Source organism: Pelodiscus sinensis, chromosome 3 (genome assembly GCF_049634645.1).
Source record: "Pelodiscus sinensis isolate JC-2024 chromosome 3, ASM4963464v1, whole genome shotgun sequence".
NCBI lineage: Eukaryota > Metazoa > Chordata > Testudines > Trionychidae > Pelodiscus > Pelodiscus sinensis.
In genome coordinates, this window is record NC_134713.1 from 43,142,954 (window position 1) to 43,163,052 (window position 20,099).

The window sequence follows — 20,099 nt, forward strand, 5'->3', positions numbered from 1 at the left end:
GACTGGGATTAGAGTGAGGAGGATCATTTAAACTCATGAGAATCCTTTTGGTGAGGGTAGCTGTGATACAGAATAACTTTGCTGAGTCAGCAAGAAGAAGACAAACAGCAACTGAGTTTCATAGTTATCAGACTGCTGGTGAAAACAGAATTATCTGACTGAAGGCTCATGAAGATAAACTAAGCAGGTGTCAGAAGCTTAGGTATCAGATATAATAGACCGAGAGTGTTGGTCAGAAAGGATGGATTAAGGGATATGTGCAAAGAATGCATAGAGTGTGTGCGGGCGGGGAGAGGGTAGAGCCACAGGGATGAGTTGAGTGAGAAGTAAGTTGCAGAGGTTGGAATTGTGAGTCTAGGAAGTTCATAGGGAACTTCAGTGGATGTGGGCTCAGTGGTGTTAATAGGAATGAGCGGTGGCCGGAGTATGACCTGTTGAAAAAGGGTGAACTGGAGGCCTAATTATTGCTAAATTAGAGTTTGAGGGCAAATATTTGATTCGGAGCATATGGGGGAGGTAGATAGAGAAGAAAATCTATGGGAACTTTGGATAGTGGCTACAGCAGTGGTCCCCAACCTATAGAGGCTCCCGGGTGCCTGGGGGCGGGGCCACTCATGTGCCGGGTGCCTGGGGCAGGGCCACTCATGCGCTGGGTGCCCGGGGGCGGGGCCGCGCGTCCTGGGGCATGCCAGGGGCGGGGATGCCCTTGCACCCGGCACTGGCATGTGCCCCAGGGCCAGGGCCGCCCGAGCACCTTGTGCCATGGGGCTGGGGCCGGCACCAGCACCGCGCGCCGCGCCTGGGGCTGGCGCCTCCAGTGCGCCATGCGCCGGGGGCAGGGCCGGCCAGGTTGTCAGCGGGCGCACACAAATGCCCCGGTGGGCGCCATGGCGCCCGCGGGCACCGCGTTGGGGACCACTGGGCTACAGAGAAGAGATTAGGTAGAGGCACAGAGTATAGTGTGAGCCAGAGGGAGTATTGGGGAATGCTGGTGGACACAGGCTAGGCTGATTGGTTTTGTGAGAGGATGACAGAGGATGAGTGGGGACAAATAATTTATTTAATAACAAAAATACATTTTTTCTGGTAAAAAGGGGTGATAACAGTTAATTAATCAGGGATAGTGAATTGACTGGGCTGTGAGGAAGAAGAGGAGAGAATCACATGAATTGGTTACGGACAGGGAAATAACTAGACAGCCTTTGCTGTGGGGTGGGTGATAGATATCTCTCTATAAGGACACTTTTTTTAGATACACCAGATGCCTACATATTATATTCACATACATAAACAAAGTATTTCTTCACACATTGCATGATCAACCTGTGGAACTCATTCTCAGGAGATACTATATTGTGAAAGCCAAAAGTATAACTGGGTTTTAAAAAAAGAATTAGATACGTTCATGGAGGATAGTCCACCAATAGCTACTAGCCACAATGGTCAGAGCTACAGCCTCATGCTCTGGGTATCCCTAGCCCAAAGCTAGAAGTGGATGACAAAGAATGGATCACTCAATCATTGTCCTGTTCTATTCATTCCCTCTGAAATATCTGGCATAGGACACTGCTGGAAGACAAGATACAGGGCTAGGGGGTCCATTGGTCTGACCCAGTATGGCTTTTTTTATGTTCTTATATTACATGGTGCCAAAAGACCATGTACACCACATTCCTCAGAATCATACAACAACCCCAAACATTAACTCTAAACTTATCATAATACATATGTGTTACACATCAATGCATCACTAACTGTGTGATGTGTTAGTTTCTCAGGACGATGTTTGAGGTTGAAGCTAAGCTAAGGTTGTGAGTTGCAGTGTGACTGTGAGGAATATGGTTTGGAGGAGTTATGGCGTGTAAAAGAAAGGATGTATTAACGAGACATTTTCTTGCTTTTAAGGATTTATGTGGGTGGATGGTTCCTTAAGCATCTTTACTTTTTTTTTAATTGATGGGAATTTTCATGTTTTTAAAAGGCATATATTGATACATATGGCACCTAGACCATGCCTTGAAATATTATTATTTACACTTGCAGATAGGATAGAAATGTTAAGATAAAAGGAATGCCAAGTGATTATTTTTAAACTTTTTTCTGTGAATTACCTTGGGAAAGTGAAAAATATCTATTTAGTAGAATAGATTCTTGAAAGTTTAAATATGTAGCAAGGATTGTGTAAGAAAGGACCAAAAAGCACACCAGTATTCTTTCATTTGATACTACTATTATTATACTATTGTACCATCATGGTATCCAAAAGAATGAGGTAAAACTATATTGCAGCCAAAGACCTCACAAATCAGCACCTGCCACACTTAAAACTTGTGCCAGTACCAACATACACACCACAAAAACACTTCCTAATTTTCACTTCCCATTGTTTCTCAAACTGCAGCCACTTGTCACACAGCCAGTGAGGAGAGGAAGACCACTGCCATAGACACATTCACTCTTGAATGAGCTGTGCTGGCCTGTAGCAGTAGTTTCATTCAGATAGGTGTAGCCCTCAGAATCCATTCAAGACAGGCACAACTTGGGTGGCTTGCAAACCATCTGGGTGTGGCCTGAGAGCTCATGATTGCTCAGCTGGCGTCCACTGATTGAGGGAACTGGAGGTATAACTTCAGGAACAATTCCTCAGTAGCCTAATGATTCAAGCTGGCTCCAATACCTCTTCTTCCATGTTGTTTCCCCATTGGAGATCTCACGCCAAATGTCCTGTTGGACTGATACAATACCAATCACTCCTCACAGAAGATAATTTTCTTCCTTCAACATTTCAGCTCCACCCAGTGCACCACAGTCAATCGTCTCTCTAGCATAGTGCAAGGAACTTCTGAGATAGCAATGAGGTTTGGAGGTCTTCCCCTCTTTCTCTTGGATGAACAGACACTCACCTGGAGCGAACTATGTCTCCCAGACCTGTGTATTGTACTGTGTCTCCCAGACTTGAGCATTGTAATACTGTTTCTGGCACTCCCACTTCTCCTGGACATGCTGACAAAGCAATGGATCAGGTACCATGAATTAAGTCCTGAAGATGGTGGAGGTACTCAAGTGCAGTCTTATCCTCCCTAGATGGTGTTCCTAGCAGTCTGTTGGCATTCTTAAACTGTCTGCCTAACATGAAGGAAGCAGAGGTACATCAATGGTCTGATATAGCAAAAGAAGATAACTATCTCAGCCTTGCTGCTGGTTTTCTAACATTAAAGTTAGAAAAGAAATGAGGCAACACGTTACTGAATATTACAGAAAATAAACAATACTAGATTAGTGACTCAACCATAGAGCTAGATAATGTTGGACTGAGGAAGTCATTTAGTTTTCTGCCACTGTATTGTCTGTGTATCTATGAAGTAATGGGATGACAAGTCATAAGAACTACATTCAAGCATTTTCTCTGCTAATTCAAAACGTGTTTTTTTATTATAGCAAAAGGCTCTAATTCTTTTAGGCTCCCCCCGCCAACTCATCTCTTTTGCCCCTGCACTTCTCTAGAGTCTAGCAGTTCTTATTCCTGCAAATATCTGCTTCTGCTAGATAGATTCAGCTAAATTTAAAGCACCATCAGCCTGGATTAGCTTATTCACAGAATCTATTAGTTCACCAGTGCTACCTTAAAAACCATGAATTATCAGAATCTGCACTGATACTGTACTACTTACTCTCTTAATGTTATTATTCAGTGAGAACTTTTCTAAGTAAAAAATGCAGCTGAATCTCATGAGCATGACAATATGAACTGATCATTTAGATAGTACCCAACCTGGAAGCCCGTGCTGGACAGCTATCATTTCTCTTGCTCTCATTAACAGATCCAGATAACACTAATGAAATACCAGGATACACTTGTGAACAGAAATCATGAGCATTAATAGTCCAATTGTCTTCTACATAGGAGACAATTTACATAAGGTTATTAGTTCCTGGGATTTCTTTGCAACTAAAACCAATAGAGGGTCCACTTAGTATTCCAAAGGATACTATGATATTTCCACTAGGAAACATGTTATAACAAAATAACACACTACTAAGAACTTGGGAACTACTTTAAACTCAGTGTAATTCATGAATTCATTACTTTTATTTATTTTCCTACTTTTTTCAAGTGAATATAAATATGCTGCTGGACACAGCTAGATTCTGAAATAGAGTTTCATACTTTTCCATTTTGCATATCATACACTTTTTTATGAGCAGAAATACTGCTTGCTTTAAATGTCATGCCAGAGGCCAAACATCATATATTCTATCTGTGACATATAAAATATTAGAAGATTTAACCATCATTGCTTGAGTCCTTAATTCAAACAAGTTTTGTTTTTCTTCATATAAAACATTGTTTGGGGTTAGGGGTGTAGATGAGGGGTTAAACGTAGGCAGGCTGTCCTGGAGAGAGAGGACAACCCCAGCTCTCTCTCTCACCACAACAGTTTGGGGCCAGGTAAGAAGTGTCTGTCCATGACGACTGCAGCTGCAGAGAGCACAGCCAGGGGAGGGGTGTATATCCCTGGACTGGGGGACTGATAGATATAAAAAACAACACACAAACAGACAAACTCTCTGAAATATGCAGTATATCGCTGTCCCTTTCTCCACCCCTGCCCCCTGATGGCCCAATGTGGTTATAGCTGTCCTAATCCCCATCTCTGGCCTTTTGCTGCCCGCTGTGGTCATTCCAGAATATAACTCCCTCATACCAGACCCTTCCCTTACTGTTTTATGAGAAACAATCAAATTCTAGGCACATTTAATAGGAGCTCTTGAAAAACGGACTCACAGATGGACAGACAAACAGATGCACATTTCTAAATATATAGATCGACGTATCCCAATTATTCATCACAATTACATATTTACAGATATAAATTATTTGTAGTGTCATCTAAAAAAACCCTATGTAATGAATTGCATATGTTGACTAAACGCTATCGCTTTATAGGGGTGTTTGTACAATTGTTATTTTTAAGCATATGTTTAATTACCTTTTCAAAATCCTTTGCATGAAACTGTGCATTATAGTAGCCTGTTTTATCCCTCAGGGTGTATAAAGAGATACAACTAGTGCTCACTGATGTGTATTGATAAAAAATATTCACTATAAAGAGGAGTAAATTGCCAAAAAGAGTACTCTAAAAAAAAAAGAACTATTGGCATTTACTACATCATGCCGATTATACAGGTGCATATTTCTCATCCGCCATATTTGGGAAACGAGGACTCCACTCTCTGCTAAGGTGCAATTAATTTACTTACAACTAGATCCGGAAACTTAATACTTATCAGTACACAGTATAAAAGACCAATGTCCTTTTTTCACAAGCACAAAAGATTGGAATAGTTTCCACATGTCCATTTTACTGTCAAGAGAATATTAAAGAATTTTTCCAACTTCTACAGCTCAGACAGATGTCAATGGATCCCACAGTGAAGCAAAATTGGCAGAATAGCCTTCTTGTGACCCCAGAATGGTTTTTATCAAGGATTAGTTTAAAAGTATAAAGGGTCATTTCTTGTTGGGATCTGAAATGTTTTCCCCTCCACAATTATACAAAAGTGCTGACTGTTGAACTACTGATATGCAGTAGTATTTCTTATGACTCCTCTCACACTGTGCTGTAATTGCTGTTTGTGTTGGCACAAGAAAAATACCAGGTCTTGTTTTCACTGTATTCTTCTGGACTCTGGTTTCAGTAACATCCACGTATGATATTGTACTGGGCATATGTTTTGTTGTGTAAACATTAACTGCTAATTTACCCTGTCAATCTCCACAGTATGGCCTACAATTACCAAACACTGTGGAACTTCAGATGGACAATTTGTAAAATATTTTGAAGAGTTAAATTGATTTTTCTCCACGGATACTTGGTGTTCTGAAAATCATGGTACAAACCCAAATGTATTTATGACAGAAGATGTTGTTTTATACAGAAACTGTAGACTAGATTTCTATTTTGTTAATATTGTAGTGGTATGGCTGCATAGCAATATTGTAACAGACACTATACTATGTTCATATGGATAGCATGTTATCAGATATTTGTTTTACATATCCATGAAGGAATATTGGATTCTATTCTGTAATGTGTACTGTCTTTTGAAATAAAATCAACAGATTAATCTATCAGACCATAAATGCTATATATTGTACTGTACATATTTATTAATATTGGTCCCAATTCTGCCAGCACTTGTACTTAACCCTATTACAAGTAACATTTACATTTTCTATAACTAAAAGGGATTTAAAATCGTAGTTCTCATTTTTGTTATATAACACATTTGACTGAACTTTGTGGTAAATAAGATAAACTATTTCCCACTTACAGTCAACTTCTCACCTTTGTGTGACTTTTTTGAACAAAACAAGGGAGAGAAAAACTTTAAAAAATGAAGTCTGTGTGTGTGCGCGCGCGCGTGTGTGAATTCAAACCAAGATATCTCACAAACTGCTAAGTGCTCTAACTACTGTGTTAAAATATATAAGTTGGGCACCTCTTCCACCATTTGGTATGGAGTGAGTGTGATCTTAAGAACCTCAACATGCTGTTCTCAGAATATGTAGCCAAAAAGTGTCTTGTGTGGTGAGATACTAGGTCATTTATATTATTGTATATTGTATATATGGTTAATGTAAAGAATTATGTATGTGCACTGGAAATCTATATATTTTTGAGAGTTTGTGCATCTGTCTCTGTGTCCGTCTGTGAGTCCGTTTGTTCAAGAACTCCTCCTAAATGGTAAGAGCTAGGTCCACCAAATTTTATATGCAACTCCCTCTTCTCCTAACTTAGAGCAAGTTCAGGATTTGGTTGTGCCTGGATAATGGTATGTGCATAGAAAGTAACTGTTACGCATCAAACAGAAAGAAAAATGTGTGATTGGAGGGACAGTAAAACTTACAAATGACCACGTCATGCAGTCCCTGTCTCCTTGGCCTGCCTCCAGGCCACCAGGCCATGGAGCCTGGGCCACCCCTGGCAGCCCCCAGGGAGCAGCCACCAACTGCACTGTGCAAACCCCACCACTCTGGGCCAGCCTTGGGGAGAAGCTGGCAGGCGGCCTGCAGGGCCTGGCCCTACACCAGGGAAAAGCCGGTGGACTGTGGCAATGCTAGATAAGTCTTCTAGTATGTTCATAAAATATGTTTAGACCAAAGAATCAGAGTACGATGAAAAAGCAAGTTTGTCATAGACAAAGAATGTTACACCTGTTTGCGTGTGCCTCCAATGTAAATTGAGCAAGAGGAGGCCAGAGACAATGGAAATTAATTTACATCTAAGATTAACAAAATGATTAAGCCAACAGAAAAAGCAAATCAACTAAAGGGAAAGGAAGACATCATGGTATCTATACACTAGTCAGGAAGAGGAACTTTGGGTTTAATTTTCAAAGAATAAATTTCAAAAGTTTACTGGAACATAAAAAGAAAGAGGGAGAAGCCCATAATTATATATCACTTATGGACAAGAGGCAGACCCCTCTGATTCTGTGAAAATTGGATTCTCTGGGATAGAGATTTGGATGTTAGGGTATGTCTACACTACAAAGTTAGTTCGAACTAACGGACGTTAGTTCGAACTAACTTTCATAGGCGCTACACTAGCGCTCCGCTAGTTCGAATTTAATTCGAACTAGCGGAGCGCTTAGTTCGAACTAGGAAAACCTCATTTTACGAGGATTAAGCCTAGTTCGAACTAGCTAGTTCGAATTAAGGGGTGTGTAGCCCCTTAATTCGAACTAGTGGGAGGCTAGCCCTCCCCAGGTTTCCCTGGTGGCCACTCTGGCCAACACCAGGGAAACTCATCTGCCCCCCTCCTGGCCCCGGACTCCTTAAAGGGGCATGGGCTGGCTACGGTGCCGGTGCCAGGTGCAAGCCTGCCAGCACCCAGCCAGCAGACCCTGGACCTGGCACAGATCGAGCCACCCACCCGATGCCCCCCAGCCCTCCCCCTCTTCCCGGGACCAGGCTGGCGGCTCCCGGGAGCTTGCCCGGGACCGCAAGAGGCGGGCACCCGCCTGGGCTAGTGCAGACATCGTGGACCTTGTCCACGATCTCCGCACTAGGCACAGGAAAGTGGCCGGCTAGGGCAGGAGAGCTGCCAGCCTGGCCACCCAGGAGCAGGTGTCCAAGAGAATCAAGGGGGTCCACTGAGACCCTCGACCCTGAGCCCTGAGCTTACAATGGCCGTACTGGGTCAGACCAAAGGTCCATCTAGCCCAGTAGCCTGTCTGCCGACAGCAGCCAACCCTAGGGATCCTGGAGGGCATGGACCGAAGACAGTGACCAAGCCATTTGTCTCGTGCCATCCCTCTCCAGCCTTCCACAAACCTTGGGCAGGGACACCACTCCTACCCCCTGGCTAATAGCACTCCATGGACCCAACCTCCATCACTTTATCTCACTTCCCTTTAAACTCTGTTCTAGTTCTAGCCTTCACAGCCTCCTGCAGCAAGGTGTTCCACAGGTTGACTCTTTGCTTTGTGAAGAACAACTTTCTGTTACTAGTTTGAAGCCCGCTACCCATTCCTTTCCTTTGGTGTCCTCTAGTCCTTCTTTACGGGAACTAATGAAGAACTTTTCTGTATGCACCCTCTCCACTCAACTCCTGCTTTTAGAGACCTCTATCCTGTCCCCCCTCCGTCTCCTCTTTTCTAAGCTGAAAAGTCCCAGTCTCTTTAGCCTCTCTTCATATGGGACCTGTTCCCAACCCCTGATCATTTTAGTTGCCCTCCCCTCTCCCAGCCTCTCTCTTCCCCTCTCCCACCTCCTTTTCCCAGTCTCCCCCAGTTTTGTTCAATAAAGGCAGATTCCATTTTGGAAGACACATTATCTTTATTTTGTACATCAAGAAGAGGGGCTACGGAGGGGTAAGTGGAAGGAGGTGAGGGAGGAATGGGGTACGAGCCCCCGATGGGGAGGACTGGGCTGGCTCTGCGGGCTTCTGGGGGTGGAAGCTCTCCTGCTGCCCCCCAATTACCCCGTCTCCCCAGATGGCAGCCTGCGGCAAGTGCAGCCGGACTGATGGCCGAGTGCTGTGATGTGCCCAGTGTGGGTACTCCGGGCAATCCAAGCCAGGGCTGCTTTGCAAGCGGGGAACCCCTGAGAACCGTCTGTCCGGGGTGGGGGTCGGGATCCTTTAAGCACAGCCCTCGGCTAGCCTGAGACAGCATCTCCACGCTCTAAGTCCTCCTCTGATGCCCTGCCGGCACTGCTTCCGGCCATCCTTAACCCCGCTTCAGGGTCCACTTAATGTGGACATGCTAGTTCGAATTAGCAAAACGCTAATTCGAACTAGTTTTTTTAGTCTGGATCCGTTAGTTCGAATTAGCTTAGTTTGAATTAACTAATTCGAACTAAGTTAGTTCGAATTAACGTTGTAGTGTAGACATACCCTAAGAGAGAAACCTGCTTTGGCAAACCTTGTAGCTGCTAAAATTGAGTTTTAGTCACTGGAAAGCATATTTTATTGTCTTTTTTTTTTGAAATCACACCTGTCCCTTTTTCTCGTACTTAATGTCACTTAAATCTGAGTTCTTCATTAATAAACTTGATCTTTATTTAACTATAAACCATCTCAGTGCTGTTATTCTGAAGTATTGAGAGAATCCTCACCTAACCTAATAGGCTGGTGTGTGTATTCTATCTCCTGTGGCAGCGAACTTAATTTCTGTGAGTGTCCAGTGGAAGGGGACTGGTCACTGCAGAGACATGTCTCTGGGAAACTCTAGAAATGAGGTTCACTAATTGTTACCTGCAATGGAAGCTTAAGACGGGCAGATTCTTGAGGAGTTTGACGGGGAGTTAAACAGACTGATGTGGCAGGAAGCTGACAATTTAATCCTTAACCAAGCTTTCTCTTGCTCAGCCAAGTTCTCCCTATGGTTCTGGGTGTCCAGAGGAGAAGGACATAGGGAGGCAGGCACCAAACTCATTCTCATAAGATGACTTATGCATTTAAGGTGACTGACTCCAGAAGAATTCATAGTTGTGGATGGTTGGTAGAGATAGGCACCCTCCTGCAGCCAGGATTTAGGCATCTATCTCCATGAGAAGGGCAGGGCATGGGACATGCCCTCACCTTAGCATCACCCACATACTAGGTCAGGCAGCTCCCCACTGGCTTGTTTAGGCATCACCCCACCTAGCATGAGTGATCTCACAACCCATAGTCTAAGGCATCTAGTCATGCACAGTATGAGCAAGTTAGGCCTTCTAATTCAGACTTTGTGGATAACAGTGATGTTACTATGACTTTCTAGGCACCTAAAAGTTAGGCATTTCAAAACTTAGTGTCAGATCACTTAGGCTGTGTCCAGACTCAGGGTTTTTTTTAAAAAAAGTAGTCTTTTTTCGAAAAAACTTCACCTGTGTCTAGACTGCAGCCGCGTTCTTTCGAAATTAAATCGAAAGAACGTGGCTTTTCTTTCGACGGCGGTAAACCTCATTTCATGAGGAAGAACGCCTTTTTTCGAAAGTGCTCTTTCGAAAAAAAGCGTTCTTGAATGCCAACAGGGTTTTTTAGAAAGAGAGCATCCAGACTCACTCGCTGCTTTTTTTGAAAAAGCGGCTTGCTTTTTCGAAAGTACTGCTTGCAGTCTAGACGCTCTTTTTCGAAAGAGGCTTTTTCGAAAGATACTTTCGAAAAAGCATCTTTCGAAACAGGCTTGCAGTCTAGACATAGCCTTAGTTCCTTTAGAGATCCACATCCCTCTATTTATCCATGTTGGACAAGACTATCAACTGCCTAAGGAAGAGGAGTATAAGCCCCATCCTCTCTCTGAATTGTCTTCTGGCTCCATGCATAGAGAGGAAAGATGGTTTTATAAGATTACTGCTCTTCCAGTGAGCAATGATGTGGGGAGTGGACAAAGCCTTGGCTCCACCCTATCAATATGGCTGTCTGCAAAGCTGTCTGAAGGGGAAGAAAGGTGTACCTTCTGATCAGCTGCAGTAACTTCCCCACTGAGGAAAAGGGGATTTATGACTGAGTCATGCTTATGTTCTACGGCTGTACCTGGGGTTATACAGTTATGCTAACTCTTACAAAAGCCTAAAAGTTAGGTTGTAATCATGCCTTTATTCACTGAATGAAACAAAAGCCTGTTTCTAATCCAGGTTAAACACATGCATACACAGATGAACCAAAATAACTATAACAATAACATAATTAAATACAATCACCACTTCTAACTATGAAGTGTTGTCATAGTTCTGATTTTGTTCTAAGTTTAGTGATATACAACATTTAAAAGACTCCAGAAGGGAGAAAAAGGGTCACTACACCTAAACAGAAATGTAATACTGCACGGGTGTAAAGTAATTTACCAAGAAACAGATTTTTCAGTCTGATCCCAAGAGACTGGAATTCAATCCCAGAGTAGAAGAAAATGTTCCACTTCAGGCAATAAAAAGCAATCCTATTCTTACCAGAACTGAAAAAAAATCTTTTCTTTTTTAAATTTATGATCACAGGTAATATTCCAAATATCCAATGATTTTCTTCCCCCTAGCCATGGACAAGACAACCATCCAGTGTGCAACATGGAGAAAGCAAGCCCCGTAGAAAAGAAGGTAAAAAATAGAACAAATGAATTTAAAACATTAACTAAAATATTAGAAGACACACACATAAGTAACTAAGTTTGTTATTCACCATTTTGATTAAAATACCTTTTTGATAAATCTAGGGTATATTATGCAGACACGTTTTTGAAGACATTTGGAAATACAAGCCTAATATTTTCATCAATTTTGTGACATATTTTAATTAGAAAGTCTTACTCTAATATTTCTTCTTTAAGGAAGAAGTAAAATCACTAGTATTGGTCAGGCTGGTAGCACCACCTGTTATTAAGGTCACCTGGCATTTCCTCATTTTCAGTTGCTTATAATTTGGCTGACCTCTAAACAAATGTGACATGTTGGATGTCTGTCTTAGGCTGAACTACTTTGGAACTGGGAATGGCTGGCAGAGTAACACTAACCAAACATTTCACAGATGGTCACTAAGTATGATTATCATTTTTGGATGATCAACTTGATATCCTGGGGTTTGATTGCAGAAGTGTTGCTAAGAACAGCTGCAATTGAAGTGAATAGGAGTTGTGTTTTGAATATATGAAGTACTGATTAACACTAAGTACACTGAAAACCCAGTTCCCAGGTGTTGCAAATTGGGTATCCAGAATTAGTGGGTATTTTAGACTTCAATTTTCTTGTGGCTAAATTCTCCATTGATAAAATTCTCCATCTCTGAGGGGTCTGGTGAAAATACATTCATAAATATTTGTGTAGCACACAAATATTATAATGAAAAGCCCAAGAGGAAATTATTTATTTTGCCTTCAGAAAAGGATCTGAATGGTAAATAAGGCATAGGACCATACCTTAAGGAGAAAACAAAATATTGAACTTCTGCTTGTTAAGTGAGCAACATCTATCCTGTGCACTAGATGAGGATGGGGTCCCAGTGGAAAAAGTAGTAGTTGATCATATAATTAACAACTGAATCATAAGGCACATGCTCAAAGGGGCAAACTTAAGGTTGCATAAGCAACCTTAATTCTAGCATTTCCTAACTTTCAAATATTTGACTTTTCAACCTGAATAACATTCTTTTAACTCCGTGTGTGTGTGTGTGTGTGAGTGAAAGAGAGAGAAATATATACACGTTATGTAGAAACAATAAATTTTTGTTCAATTGTTTCAGGAGGTGAGTGAAGCCTAAAATAAAACAAAAGCATGTATCTCAGTAACACAGAATATCCCCTACCACCTGCTTCCTGATCAATCTAGCCAAGGTGCCTGTGATTAAAAAGGGTTGTAAAATAGTATAATTACTAGTCAACCACAGATAAATGTGTCCCTAAATCTACAATTAGCCATGCCATTAATCTCAGTGAAGAAGCACGTTGAGTACCCTACCAACTCTGCAGGATCAGTTGAGCCTCAATGGTAAAGTGTTATGCAGAGAAGTTGATCCTACCATATCCTGTTCTTTAACTATTCTGCATATGCTAACCTTGAGCACCTTCTGTAAGTATTAAACAGTTAATTTTTAAATATTTTTGAAGTGATTAAGTTACCATTCTGAAAACTCTTAACTAACTTCATTCTGTAAGCATCCGAACAACTTTCTGAAAAGGCTTCCTACATTTTCAGCATTTGGAAGTAATTAATTTCTAGTCCAAAAATGAATATCTGTCCCTAACACAAGGAGCTGGATTATAGCCCAGTCCACTTCAGAACTGGATTACCCTGACTCTTAGTTATTTAAATAGTCAAGTTAAATGAGATACTGTTGAAATGATAAAAGGAAGTCTCTAAAAAGGCCATTGCTGTGGGGACATGAGATTACAACTACCAAATGGTGGCCAGGAAGACAATGTTAACAGAGAAAATTCACCCAAGTCCCATGCAAATTAGAGTGATAGGACTGAATGTGTGGGAAAGACAGCTGCTTGGTATGATTTCCCTGGGGAGTTGCTGGCATCCTCTCCACTCTACTTATATGGAGCCTGTTGCCCTCAAGAAAGACAAAAAAAACCCTGTAGGTAAAACATTCATAAATTACTCTGAGGTCCATATGAATCCAAACAGATAACCTACAAAGTGTTAGATGGAAATGGTGTGAACATCACAAGAATTATAGTGCATGCTAGAGAGCGGGAAAAGGGATAATAAATTAAAGAATCAGGAATCTTGAGTGTAGAGAGACCAGAGCTGACAGGTTTGTCCTCTGAGTCCTTGGTTCCTGCTCCTTTCACTAGCTACCTATTCAGATCCGTATCTTAAAAAAAAAAAGATATAGCAGAAGAGAGTCTGTGTGGGAGCTAAATATCATTTGATGAACATTGTCTCAGTCTGTATGTTTCTTTCCACAGGAAGAGATGAAAGGAAGGAAGCTTATTAATGGAAGTAGTAGAAGACTGTTTACATTCCATATTAGCTGCAAAGCCAACTAGATCAAAATAACCTGAGTTTCATAGATCTAATAACTGGAAAAATACCAGAAAGTTACAAATGAAGTTGGAGTAGAAGCCGATGACCAGTGAACATATTATCATATCATCTGACCAGACAACTACACAAAAATGTAAGACTTGCTACCTGATGGCATTAATGCATGGGAAATTCCCAGTAGGGAAAGAGTAGATATTTAATATAGAACAAGGGAGGCTAGAGTAAAAAAAGTAATTTGAGGAGAAAATTTAACGAGGTTTGGAATAAATTAAGAGAGAAAGAGGTGCAAAACACCCAGGCCAAATTCACCCTTTGTGTAAATCTGTTGACTTCAGTGAAATTACAACAGGGAGGTATTTGACCTCTACCCTTTAAATCCCCTAAACACTACAGATTTGACCTCTCAGTTGCCACTGTAATTCCCCTGAGTGCATTCTCTGTGTGTGTGTGTGTCTCATATATTAGAACAAGAAATTCTAGAATGAGGAAAACTATTGAGACAAAGAGTTGAGGTTTGAACTTAAGCCAAGGAGAGCTGCAGTTCTGCCTAGAGCTCAAAGTAAAGTCTTGTAAGAGGAATTTGAAGATCAGGATAATCCATAATGGCTGCAGAATCCCTCTGTCTGAATAATATACTGAAACAGATCAAGTGAGCAGGTCTGTGGGCTCAGTAACTGCTAGGGCTCCAAACTTCAGAAACATAATCATCTAACTGTGGGTGGCGTTGGAAGAAAGAGAACTTGTTATTACTTTTTAAGTACTAACAAGATGTTGGGCACTGAACCAGAAGCATATTAATTAGATTGTATGTTCTTTGGGTCAGGGGTTGCATCTTTCTATGTATATGTACAATAGGGCTTTAGTCTCAGTTAAGGTCTCTGGAGCTTACTTTAATACAAATAAATAAATATAGTCCCTGCCCTGAAGAACTCACAATTTAACCTCTCTGAATCTACTTAACTAGTTTTAGGAATAAGTTTCTACTTATAGCAATAGGAAAGGCTGCCTTAAGAGGGTGCAGGGCCCAAGACAAATAAGCCTATATCTGTCAGGATGCAGGGGAGAGGGGTGCAGTGAATCTCCCCCAGGTGGGCTGTTAAGGGGAAATAGGGCAGAGGGCATACTGGTGAGGAGTCAAGGGGCTCCAGCTACGCCCAGAGGCATGGGCCAAGTGGGCTTACCTGGAGCAAGGTGCACCCACTGGTGATCGGGGTGCCTGTCTACTGGGTACCAGTGTTGCTTCATGCCCCATGTGGGACCTCAACACTTTCCAGCCTCCCTATTTAAATAATGATGGGGCTGGAGTGGGCACATTGGCCAGGGGAGTTGCGGGTGCACAGATTTCAGGGAGAAGGAGGAAGCCACACAATCCATGCACATGTGCCACAGGGGAGCCCAGCTGTTTGAGTTGCAGCCAGAAACCCCAGACCCAGGTCTTCTGAGCCCTCTCTCCCACTCCAAGTGGTATGAACCACTAGGGAGAGGTGAGGCCAGACACAGGACACTGCCTCCTGCTGGTGGGCTGCCTCTGGCTGCTCTGCTCAAAACAAACAGATGTAGTCCTCACTCCCTATGATACTGTGATGTTGAAGCACATGGACTCCAGAGCACAGGACTCTAATTCATCCTACCCAAGGGACAGCTCTGGCAATAAGCAATGCATGTAGATATTAGGTTATTATGCTCAGAAGCATAGGGCCAAAGGCTGTGTTCCTTCAACCACTTGAGAAAAGCACCAATTGTCTACGAATATATACCTAAAGTGGTTTCTTGCTATAATCACAAATTGTATTTAATAAAAAAAGTTCTTTCCCTTTTTTATAGAGTTTTGTGGCAACATATTCTTCCGTTTTTTAAAAAATAGTTTCTACAAAAAAAAAAAAAAAAGACGAGACAAAGAGGGGTGAAAAAGTTGCAAACATCTCTAATATTGTGAATATAAACACCTGTGTTTTCCATATTTCCCAGTCTTTTCCATAATTGAGTCTGCTTTGTTCATTGCTTTAGCGTGGGGGGTTTTCACTTATAAAAAGTAGCTGCTTGGTTAGGTATTACTAGGTCTCCTGGTGCCAGTGGTTTTCTGGTTTCCTACACTCCACCTCTTCTTTTTGGTTTTCTTCTCTGGAGCCTTGTGATCTGGGGCATTTTCTTTATTTTGCAGTTCACCTGCCATCTCTTGTACCATGTTAGTTTTTGTTTTTTTCTCTTTCCATTTTCTTTGGATATAGCTTTTACTCATATTTGCTAAGTTAGCTGCTGGTGCTAAGCAATCTTAAGGATGATTTCCCTATCTCATGTTACTTATTTCTATCAGCTCAAATCTCTAAATCAAATCAAATAAACTCTTAACTTATTACACAATTGCTGCAGGGAAAAAAAAGATTATTTCCCTCATGTTCTCTGAGAAATGCTGCAATCTTGCTAATTACCACTTCAGTCTGCTAGCTGAAAATGTAAACATAGTCCATATTCATTAGTTATATCTTTTTTATGCTGCTCCTTAAGGGCAATTTCAAAATTAGTTGGGCCTTACAAGGCACCTGTGCTAGTTCATTTCATGGAGAAGAGAGCGAAAAAGCAGAAAAGTGGGGAGCAAGATACAGTTTTTAAGTGACAAGCATGTTGGATTGAACTGTCTTTTACAAATCTTACATTGGTATATGTTCCTATTGTTAAGGTTTTGCTACAAACTAGGTTTTATTTGGCATACTGTTGAATATTAGCCATCTATGTACTTACATGTCCAACTCTCTCATTTCTCATTATGATTATTCACAGTTTAATAGCTGAAAAATTGGAAAACTTGCCCTCCATGCCAGCATCAATGGTCCTGGAAGTCATTTGTTTAAGTAATAAAACCTGGGATCTACAGGCTGAGCCCTCCACTACCCTGCTGGTATGTTCTTTTCAGCTTGAAAAAAATTCCATTTTACAGCTCCCATTTGTTTCCTGCCATTTAGCCAAGTTTCCACTTATTACATGTTTCCACGCCTTAACATTGACTTCCAGTAAAGAACACTGTAAATTGTTTTCTGAAAAATCAATGCATATGATGGTCATTACATATCCTTTGTCTTCTTTGGCAGTAACCATCTGAAAGAATTCCAGTGAAATAATGAAGCATGACCATCCCTTCCTGAATTTCACATTGGCTATTTTTAATCAAGCTGTGCTTTTCCTTTTTAAACAGCAATTTATTGAACAAAGTGGAATTGTGATAATATCTCTTAAAATCTGTCCATCCTCTATACTTATTTTCCCAAAACAGGTACGCTACTGTATTTCTTCAAGCACCTAAAATGTGCTACAAATTTATAAGACAAGACACTCTTCCCCCAAAAAATGTACAATCATTGTTCATCATAACACTGGTAAAGGTCAGAAACAAACGAGAATGCTGAGGGGAAAGGAGGCAACAGTGACACTAATTAAGTCACCTGGGATGTTTACACAACTTAATAGTTCTTTTTCTTTTATTGCCCTTCCTCCTCTCATTCTTCCTCTTTTCACCATAAAATTATATTAAAAAAACAGACCTACTAAAAGGTCAGAAATTTTTTTCCCTATAGTTTCCATACTATGTATTGAAAATAGAATTTGAATCTGCACTGCACTAATAATAATAATTAGTACATATACAGTATTCTCCATCCATAACTTTTTCATTGCATTTTACAAGGGAAGATGAATATCAACTCTATTTTACACATGGGGAAACTGACAAGTCATTTGCTAATGGCCACACAAGTCAGTGGCAGAGCCAGGAAGAGAAGCCAGCTCTTATGACTGACTACGGCTATGTCTACACTGCAGGCTTCTTATGCAAGAAGCTTTTTGCAGACTAAATCTTCCACAAAATCTTCTTGCGCAAGAACATGTCTATACTGCAAAAGCGCATCGGAAAAGCGATGTGCTTTTGCACAAGAGAGCATCCAGACTGCATGGATGCTTTCTCGCAAGAAAGTTCTGATTGCCATTCACGGAATGGCCGCCACCAGGGCACCTGTGCTTCTTTCACAGGTTGTTTTTGTGCAAAAAAACCCTGTTTCCCATCCACACACACCTTTTTGCGCAAGAGCTCTTGCGCAAAAAGGCTTATTCCTCATGGAAAGAGGAATTATTAATACACAAAACGCCCTCTCTTCTTCTTATTTACTGTACATATTCTTGTTCAAAAGAGTGCTTGTAGTGTGGACGCTCCATGAGATTTTGTGCAAAAACACTTGTGTTTGCGCAAAAACTCTTCAATCGAGACGTAACCTGTTTGTGCCTCATGCGCTGGTCATACTGCTTCCCTTCTGGTTTAAGAACCTATGTGTAACATAATTTAACTGAACCTATTCCAATTCATTTTATAAAGACCTCTCTGCAAAGTTCCAAACTGCCTAATCCCAGGATTAAGTTTATCATTCAAACAGGAATGTATGCAGTCACCTACTCAGAAAACCTTCTTTCCTCCCTACAGCATATCAAGAAACATTGCCTTTGGCCCTCTCTCAAAAATCTATTTTTAAATGCACAGGCTATACTTTCATTTTGAAATCCTTTGTATCTATCTGGGTTCTTATCCTGCATTCATCACCACAGTATGTAAGCGAATTTACTGAAGCATGCACATGTAGGTTCCTTTAACTTTCTCTCCCTTCCCTTCCCCATTGTGCAGAAACTTTGTTTCTTCTATACATGATTTCTGAGGGACAGATAGACCAAAGAAGAGGGTTTTGCAGTTAGTCAGGAAATCAATTCCATGATCGTCAGACCTGGTCTACACTAGGGAGTTATTATTTCGAAATAAGAGGTATTATTTTGAAATAAGTGGAGTATCCACACTACCAAGACCATTATTTTGAAATAACAGGTTGATTATTTCAAAATAATAACTCCTGCTTTCCGTGAGGAATAACGCTTATTTATTTCAAAATAGTGAGTGTGGACGCTCCACTGCTGCTATTTCAAATTATCTACTCCCCAAAGTCATTCAAAGTAATTGTGTTGTCCCTGTAATTGTGTTGTCCCTATTTCAAAAGAGTTATTTCAGGAGTTATTATTTCAGATTTAGTTATTCTGAAATAATTCCTAGTGTAGATATGCCCTCAATTACCAAGGAAGCTCTGAGTTGTGGGCACACAAGTCTTATTCTTGAGGCTGAAAGCGACATTGCTCATTTGGAACTGCAAACTCCCTCTCGCCAGGAGAGAAGGAAGAGGAAGATCCTGTCTTGTGGGGCAGGGAGGATAGCAGTGAAAGAGAAGAAATGTCTCTGCTTTTCCTCACTGTCTTTAGCTAAGCTGTGTGGGGATGGTGAAGGTCAGGTAGGAAGGGAGAGACTATTCTGATTTTTGCTCCTCCATTTCCTATATAATGGGAAGACCTCAGGGCCTGCAGCAGCCATTCTGCTGCAGTTGCCACCCCAGCTTTGTTGCCTTTGTTGTCTAGTTTGATCTGTGTTTCTAAGACAGCTAGGGGTCTAACTCACAAATTCCCTCTTATTGAGATCAGAAAGGGTTTGCCTTCTGAGGAAGACTTACAAAGTTTTTTTCAGCTTCTTTCCAACATCCAGGAGGCCTAGTTTAATAAGTAGTAAAGACAGATTATGAAAAAAGAACTAGATACATTCAGGAAGGATAGGTCCATGAATGCCAGGATGGACAGGAATGGTTTCCTGAGACTCTGTTTGCCAGCAGCTGGAAATGGGTGAGAGGGGATGAATCACTTGGACTACGTCTACACTGCGAGATCTTCCGGCAAAAAATATGCAAATGCGAGAGTCATTTGCATGAGTGACTATCTCATTTGCATATTTTCTCCTCCTTTTGGGGGCATAAGGCTCTTGTGGAAAAGGGGGGTTTTGCGCAAAAAGCAAATATCCACACTGCTTGTTTTTGCACAAAAAAAACCAGTTCAAAAACGGATCAGCAGAAAATATGCAAATGAGATCATGACTTAGTGTAGACGTAGCCTTGGTGATTGTCTGTTCTGTTCATTCCTCTAGGGCATCTGGCATTGGCCACTGTCAGAACTCAAGATAATGGGCAATATGGGCCTTTAGTCTGACCCAGCAGGGCTGTTCTTAACCTGCAAATTTAAGTCTGTTTGTAATTTCATTGTAACTTGTGCCTTATAT

The 20,099-nt window shown here is 41.3% G+C and overlaps 1 protein-coding gene across 3 annotated transcripts in view; it reads right to left on the reverse strand.

Moving 5' to 3' along the window:
* Window positions 1-20,099, reverse strand: part of HMGCLL1 (3-hydroxy-3-methylglutaryl-CoA lyase like 1) — a 96,526-nt gene that overhangs the window by 16,881 nt on the left and 59,546 nt on the right. The window contains exon 8 of one of the 3 annotated variants that reach the window (XM_075923636.1): window positions 2,343-3,126. The exons of the other annotated variants lie outside the window; for them this stretch is intronic. Within the exon in view, the coding sequence (XP_075779751.1) occupies window positions 3,094-3,126 (33 nt within the window). The 3' untranslated portion in view covers window positions 2,343-3,093. Of the gene's footprint in view, window positions 1-2,342; window positions 3,127-20,099 lie in introns of those variants that run through there. 3 annotated transcript variants of the gene reach the window in all.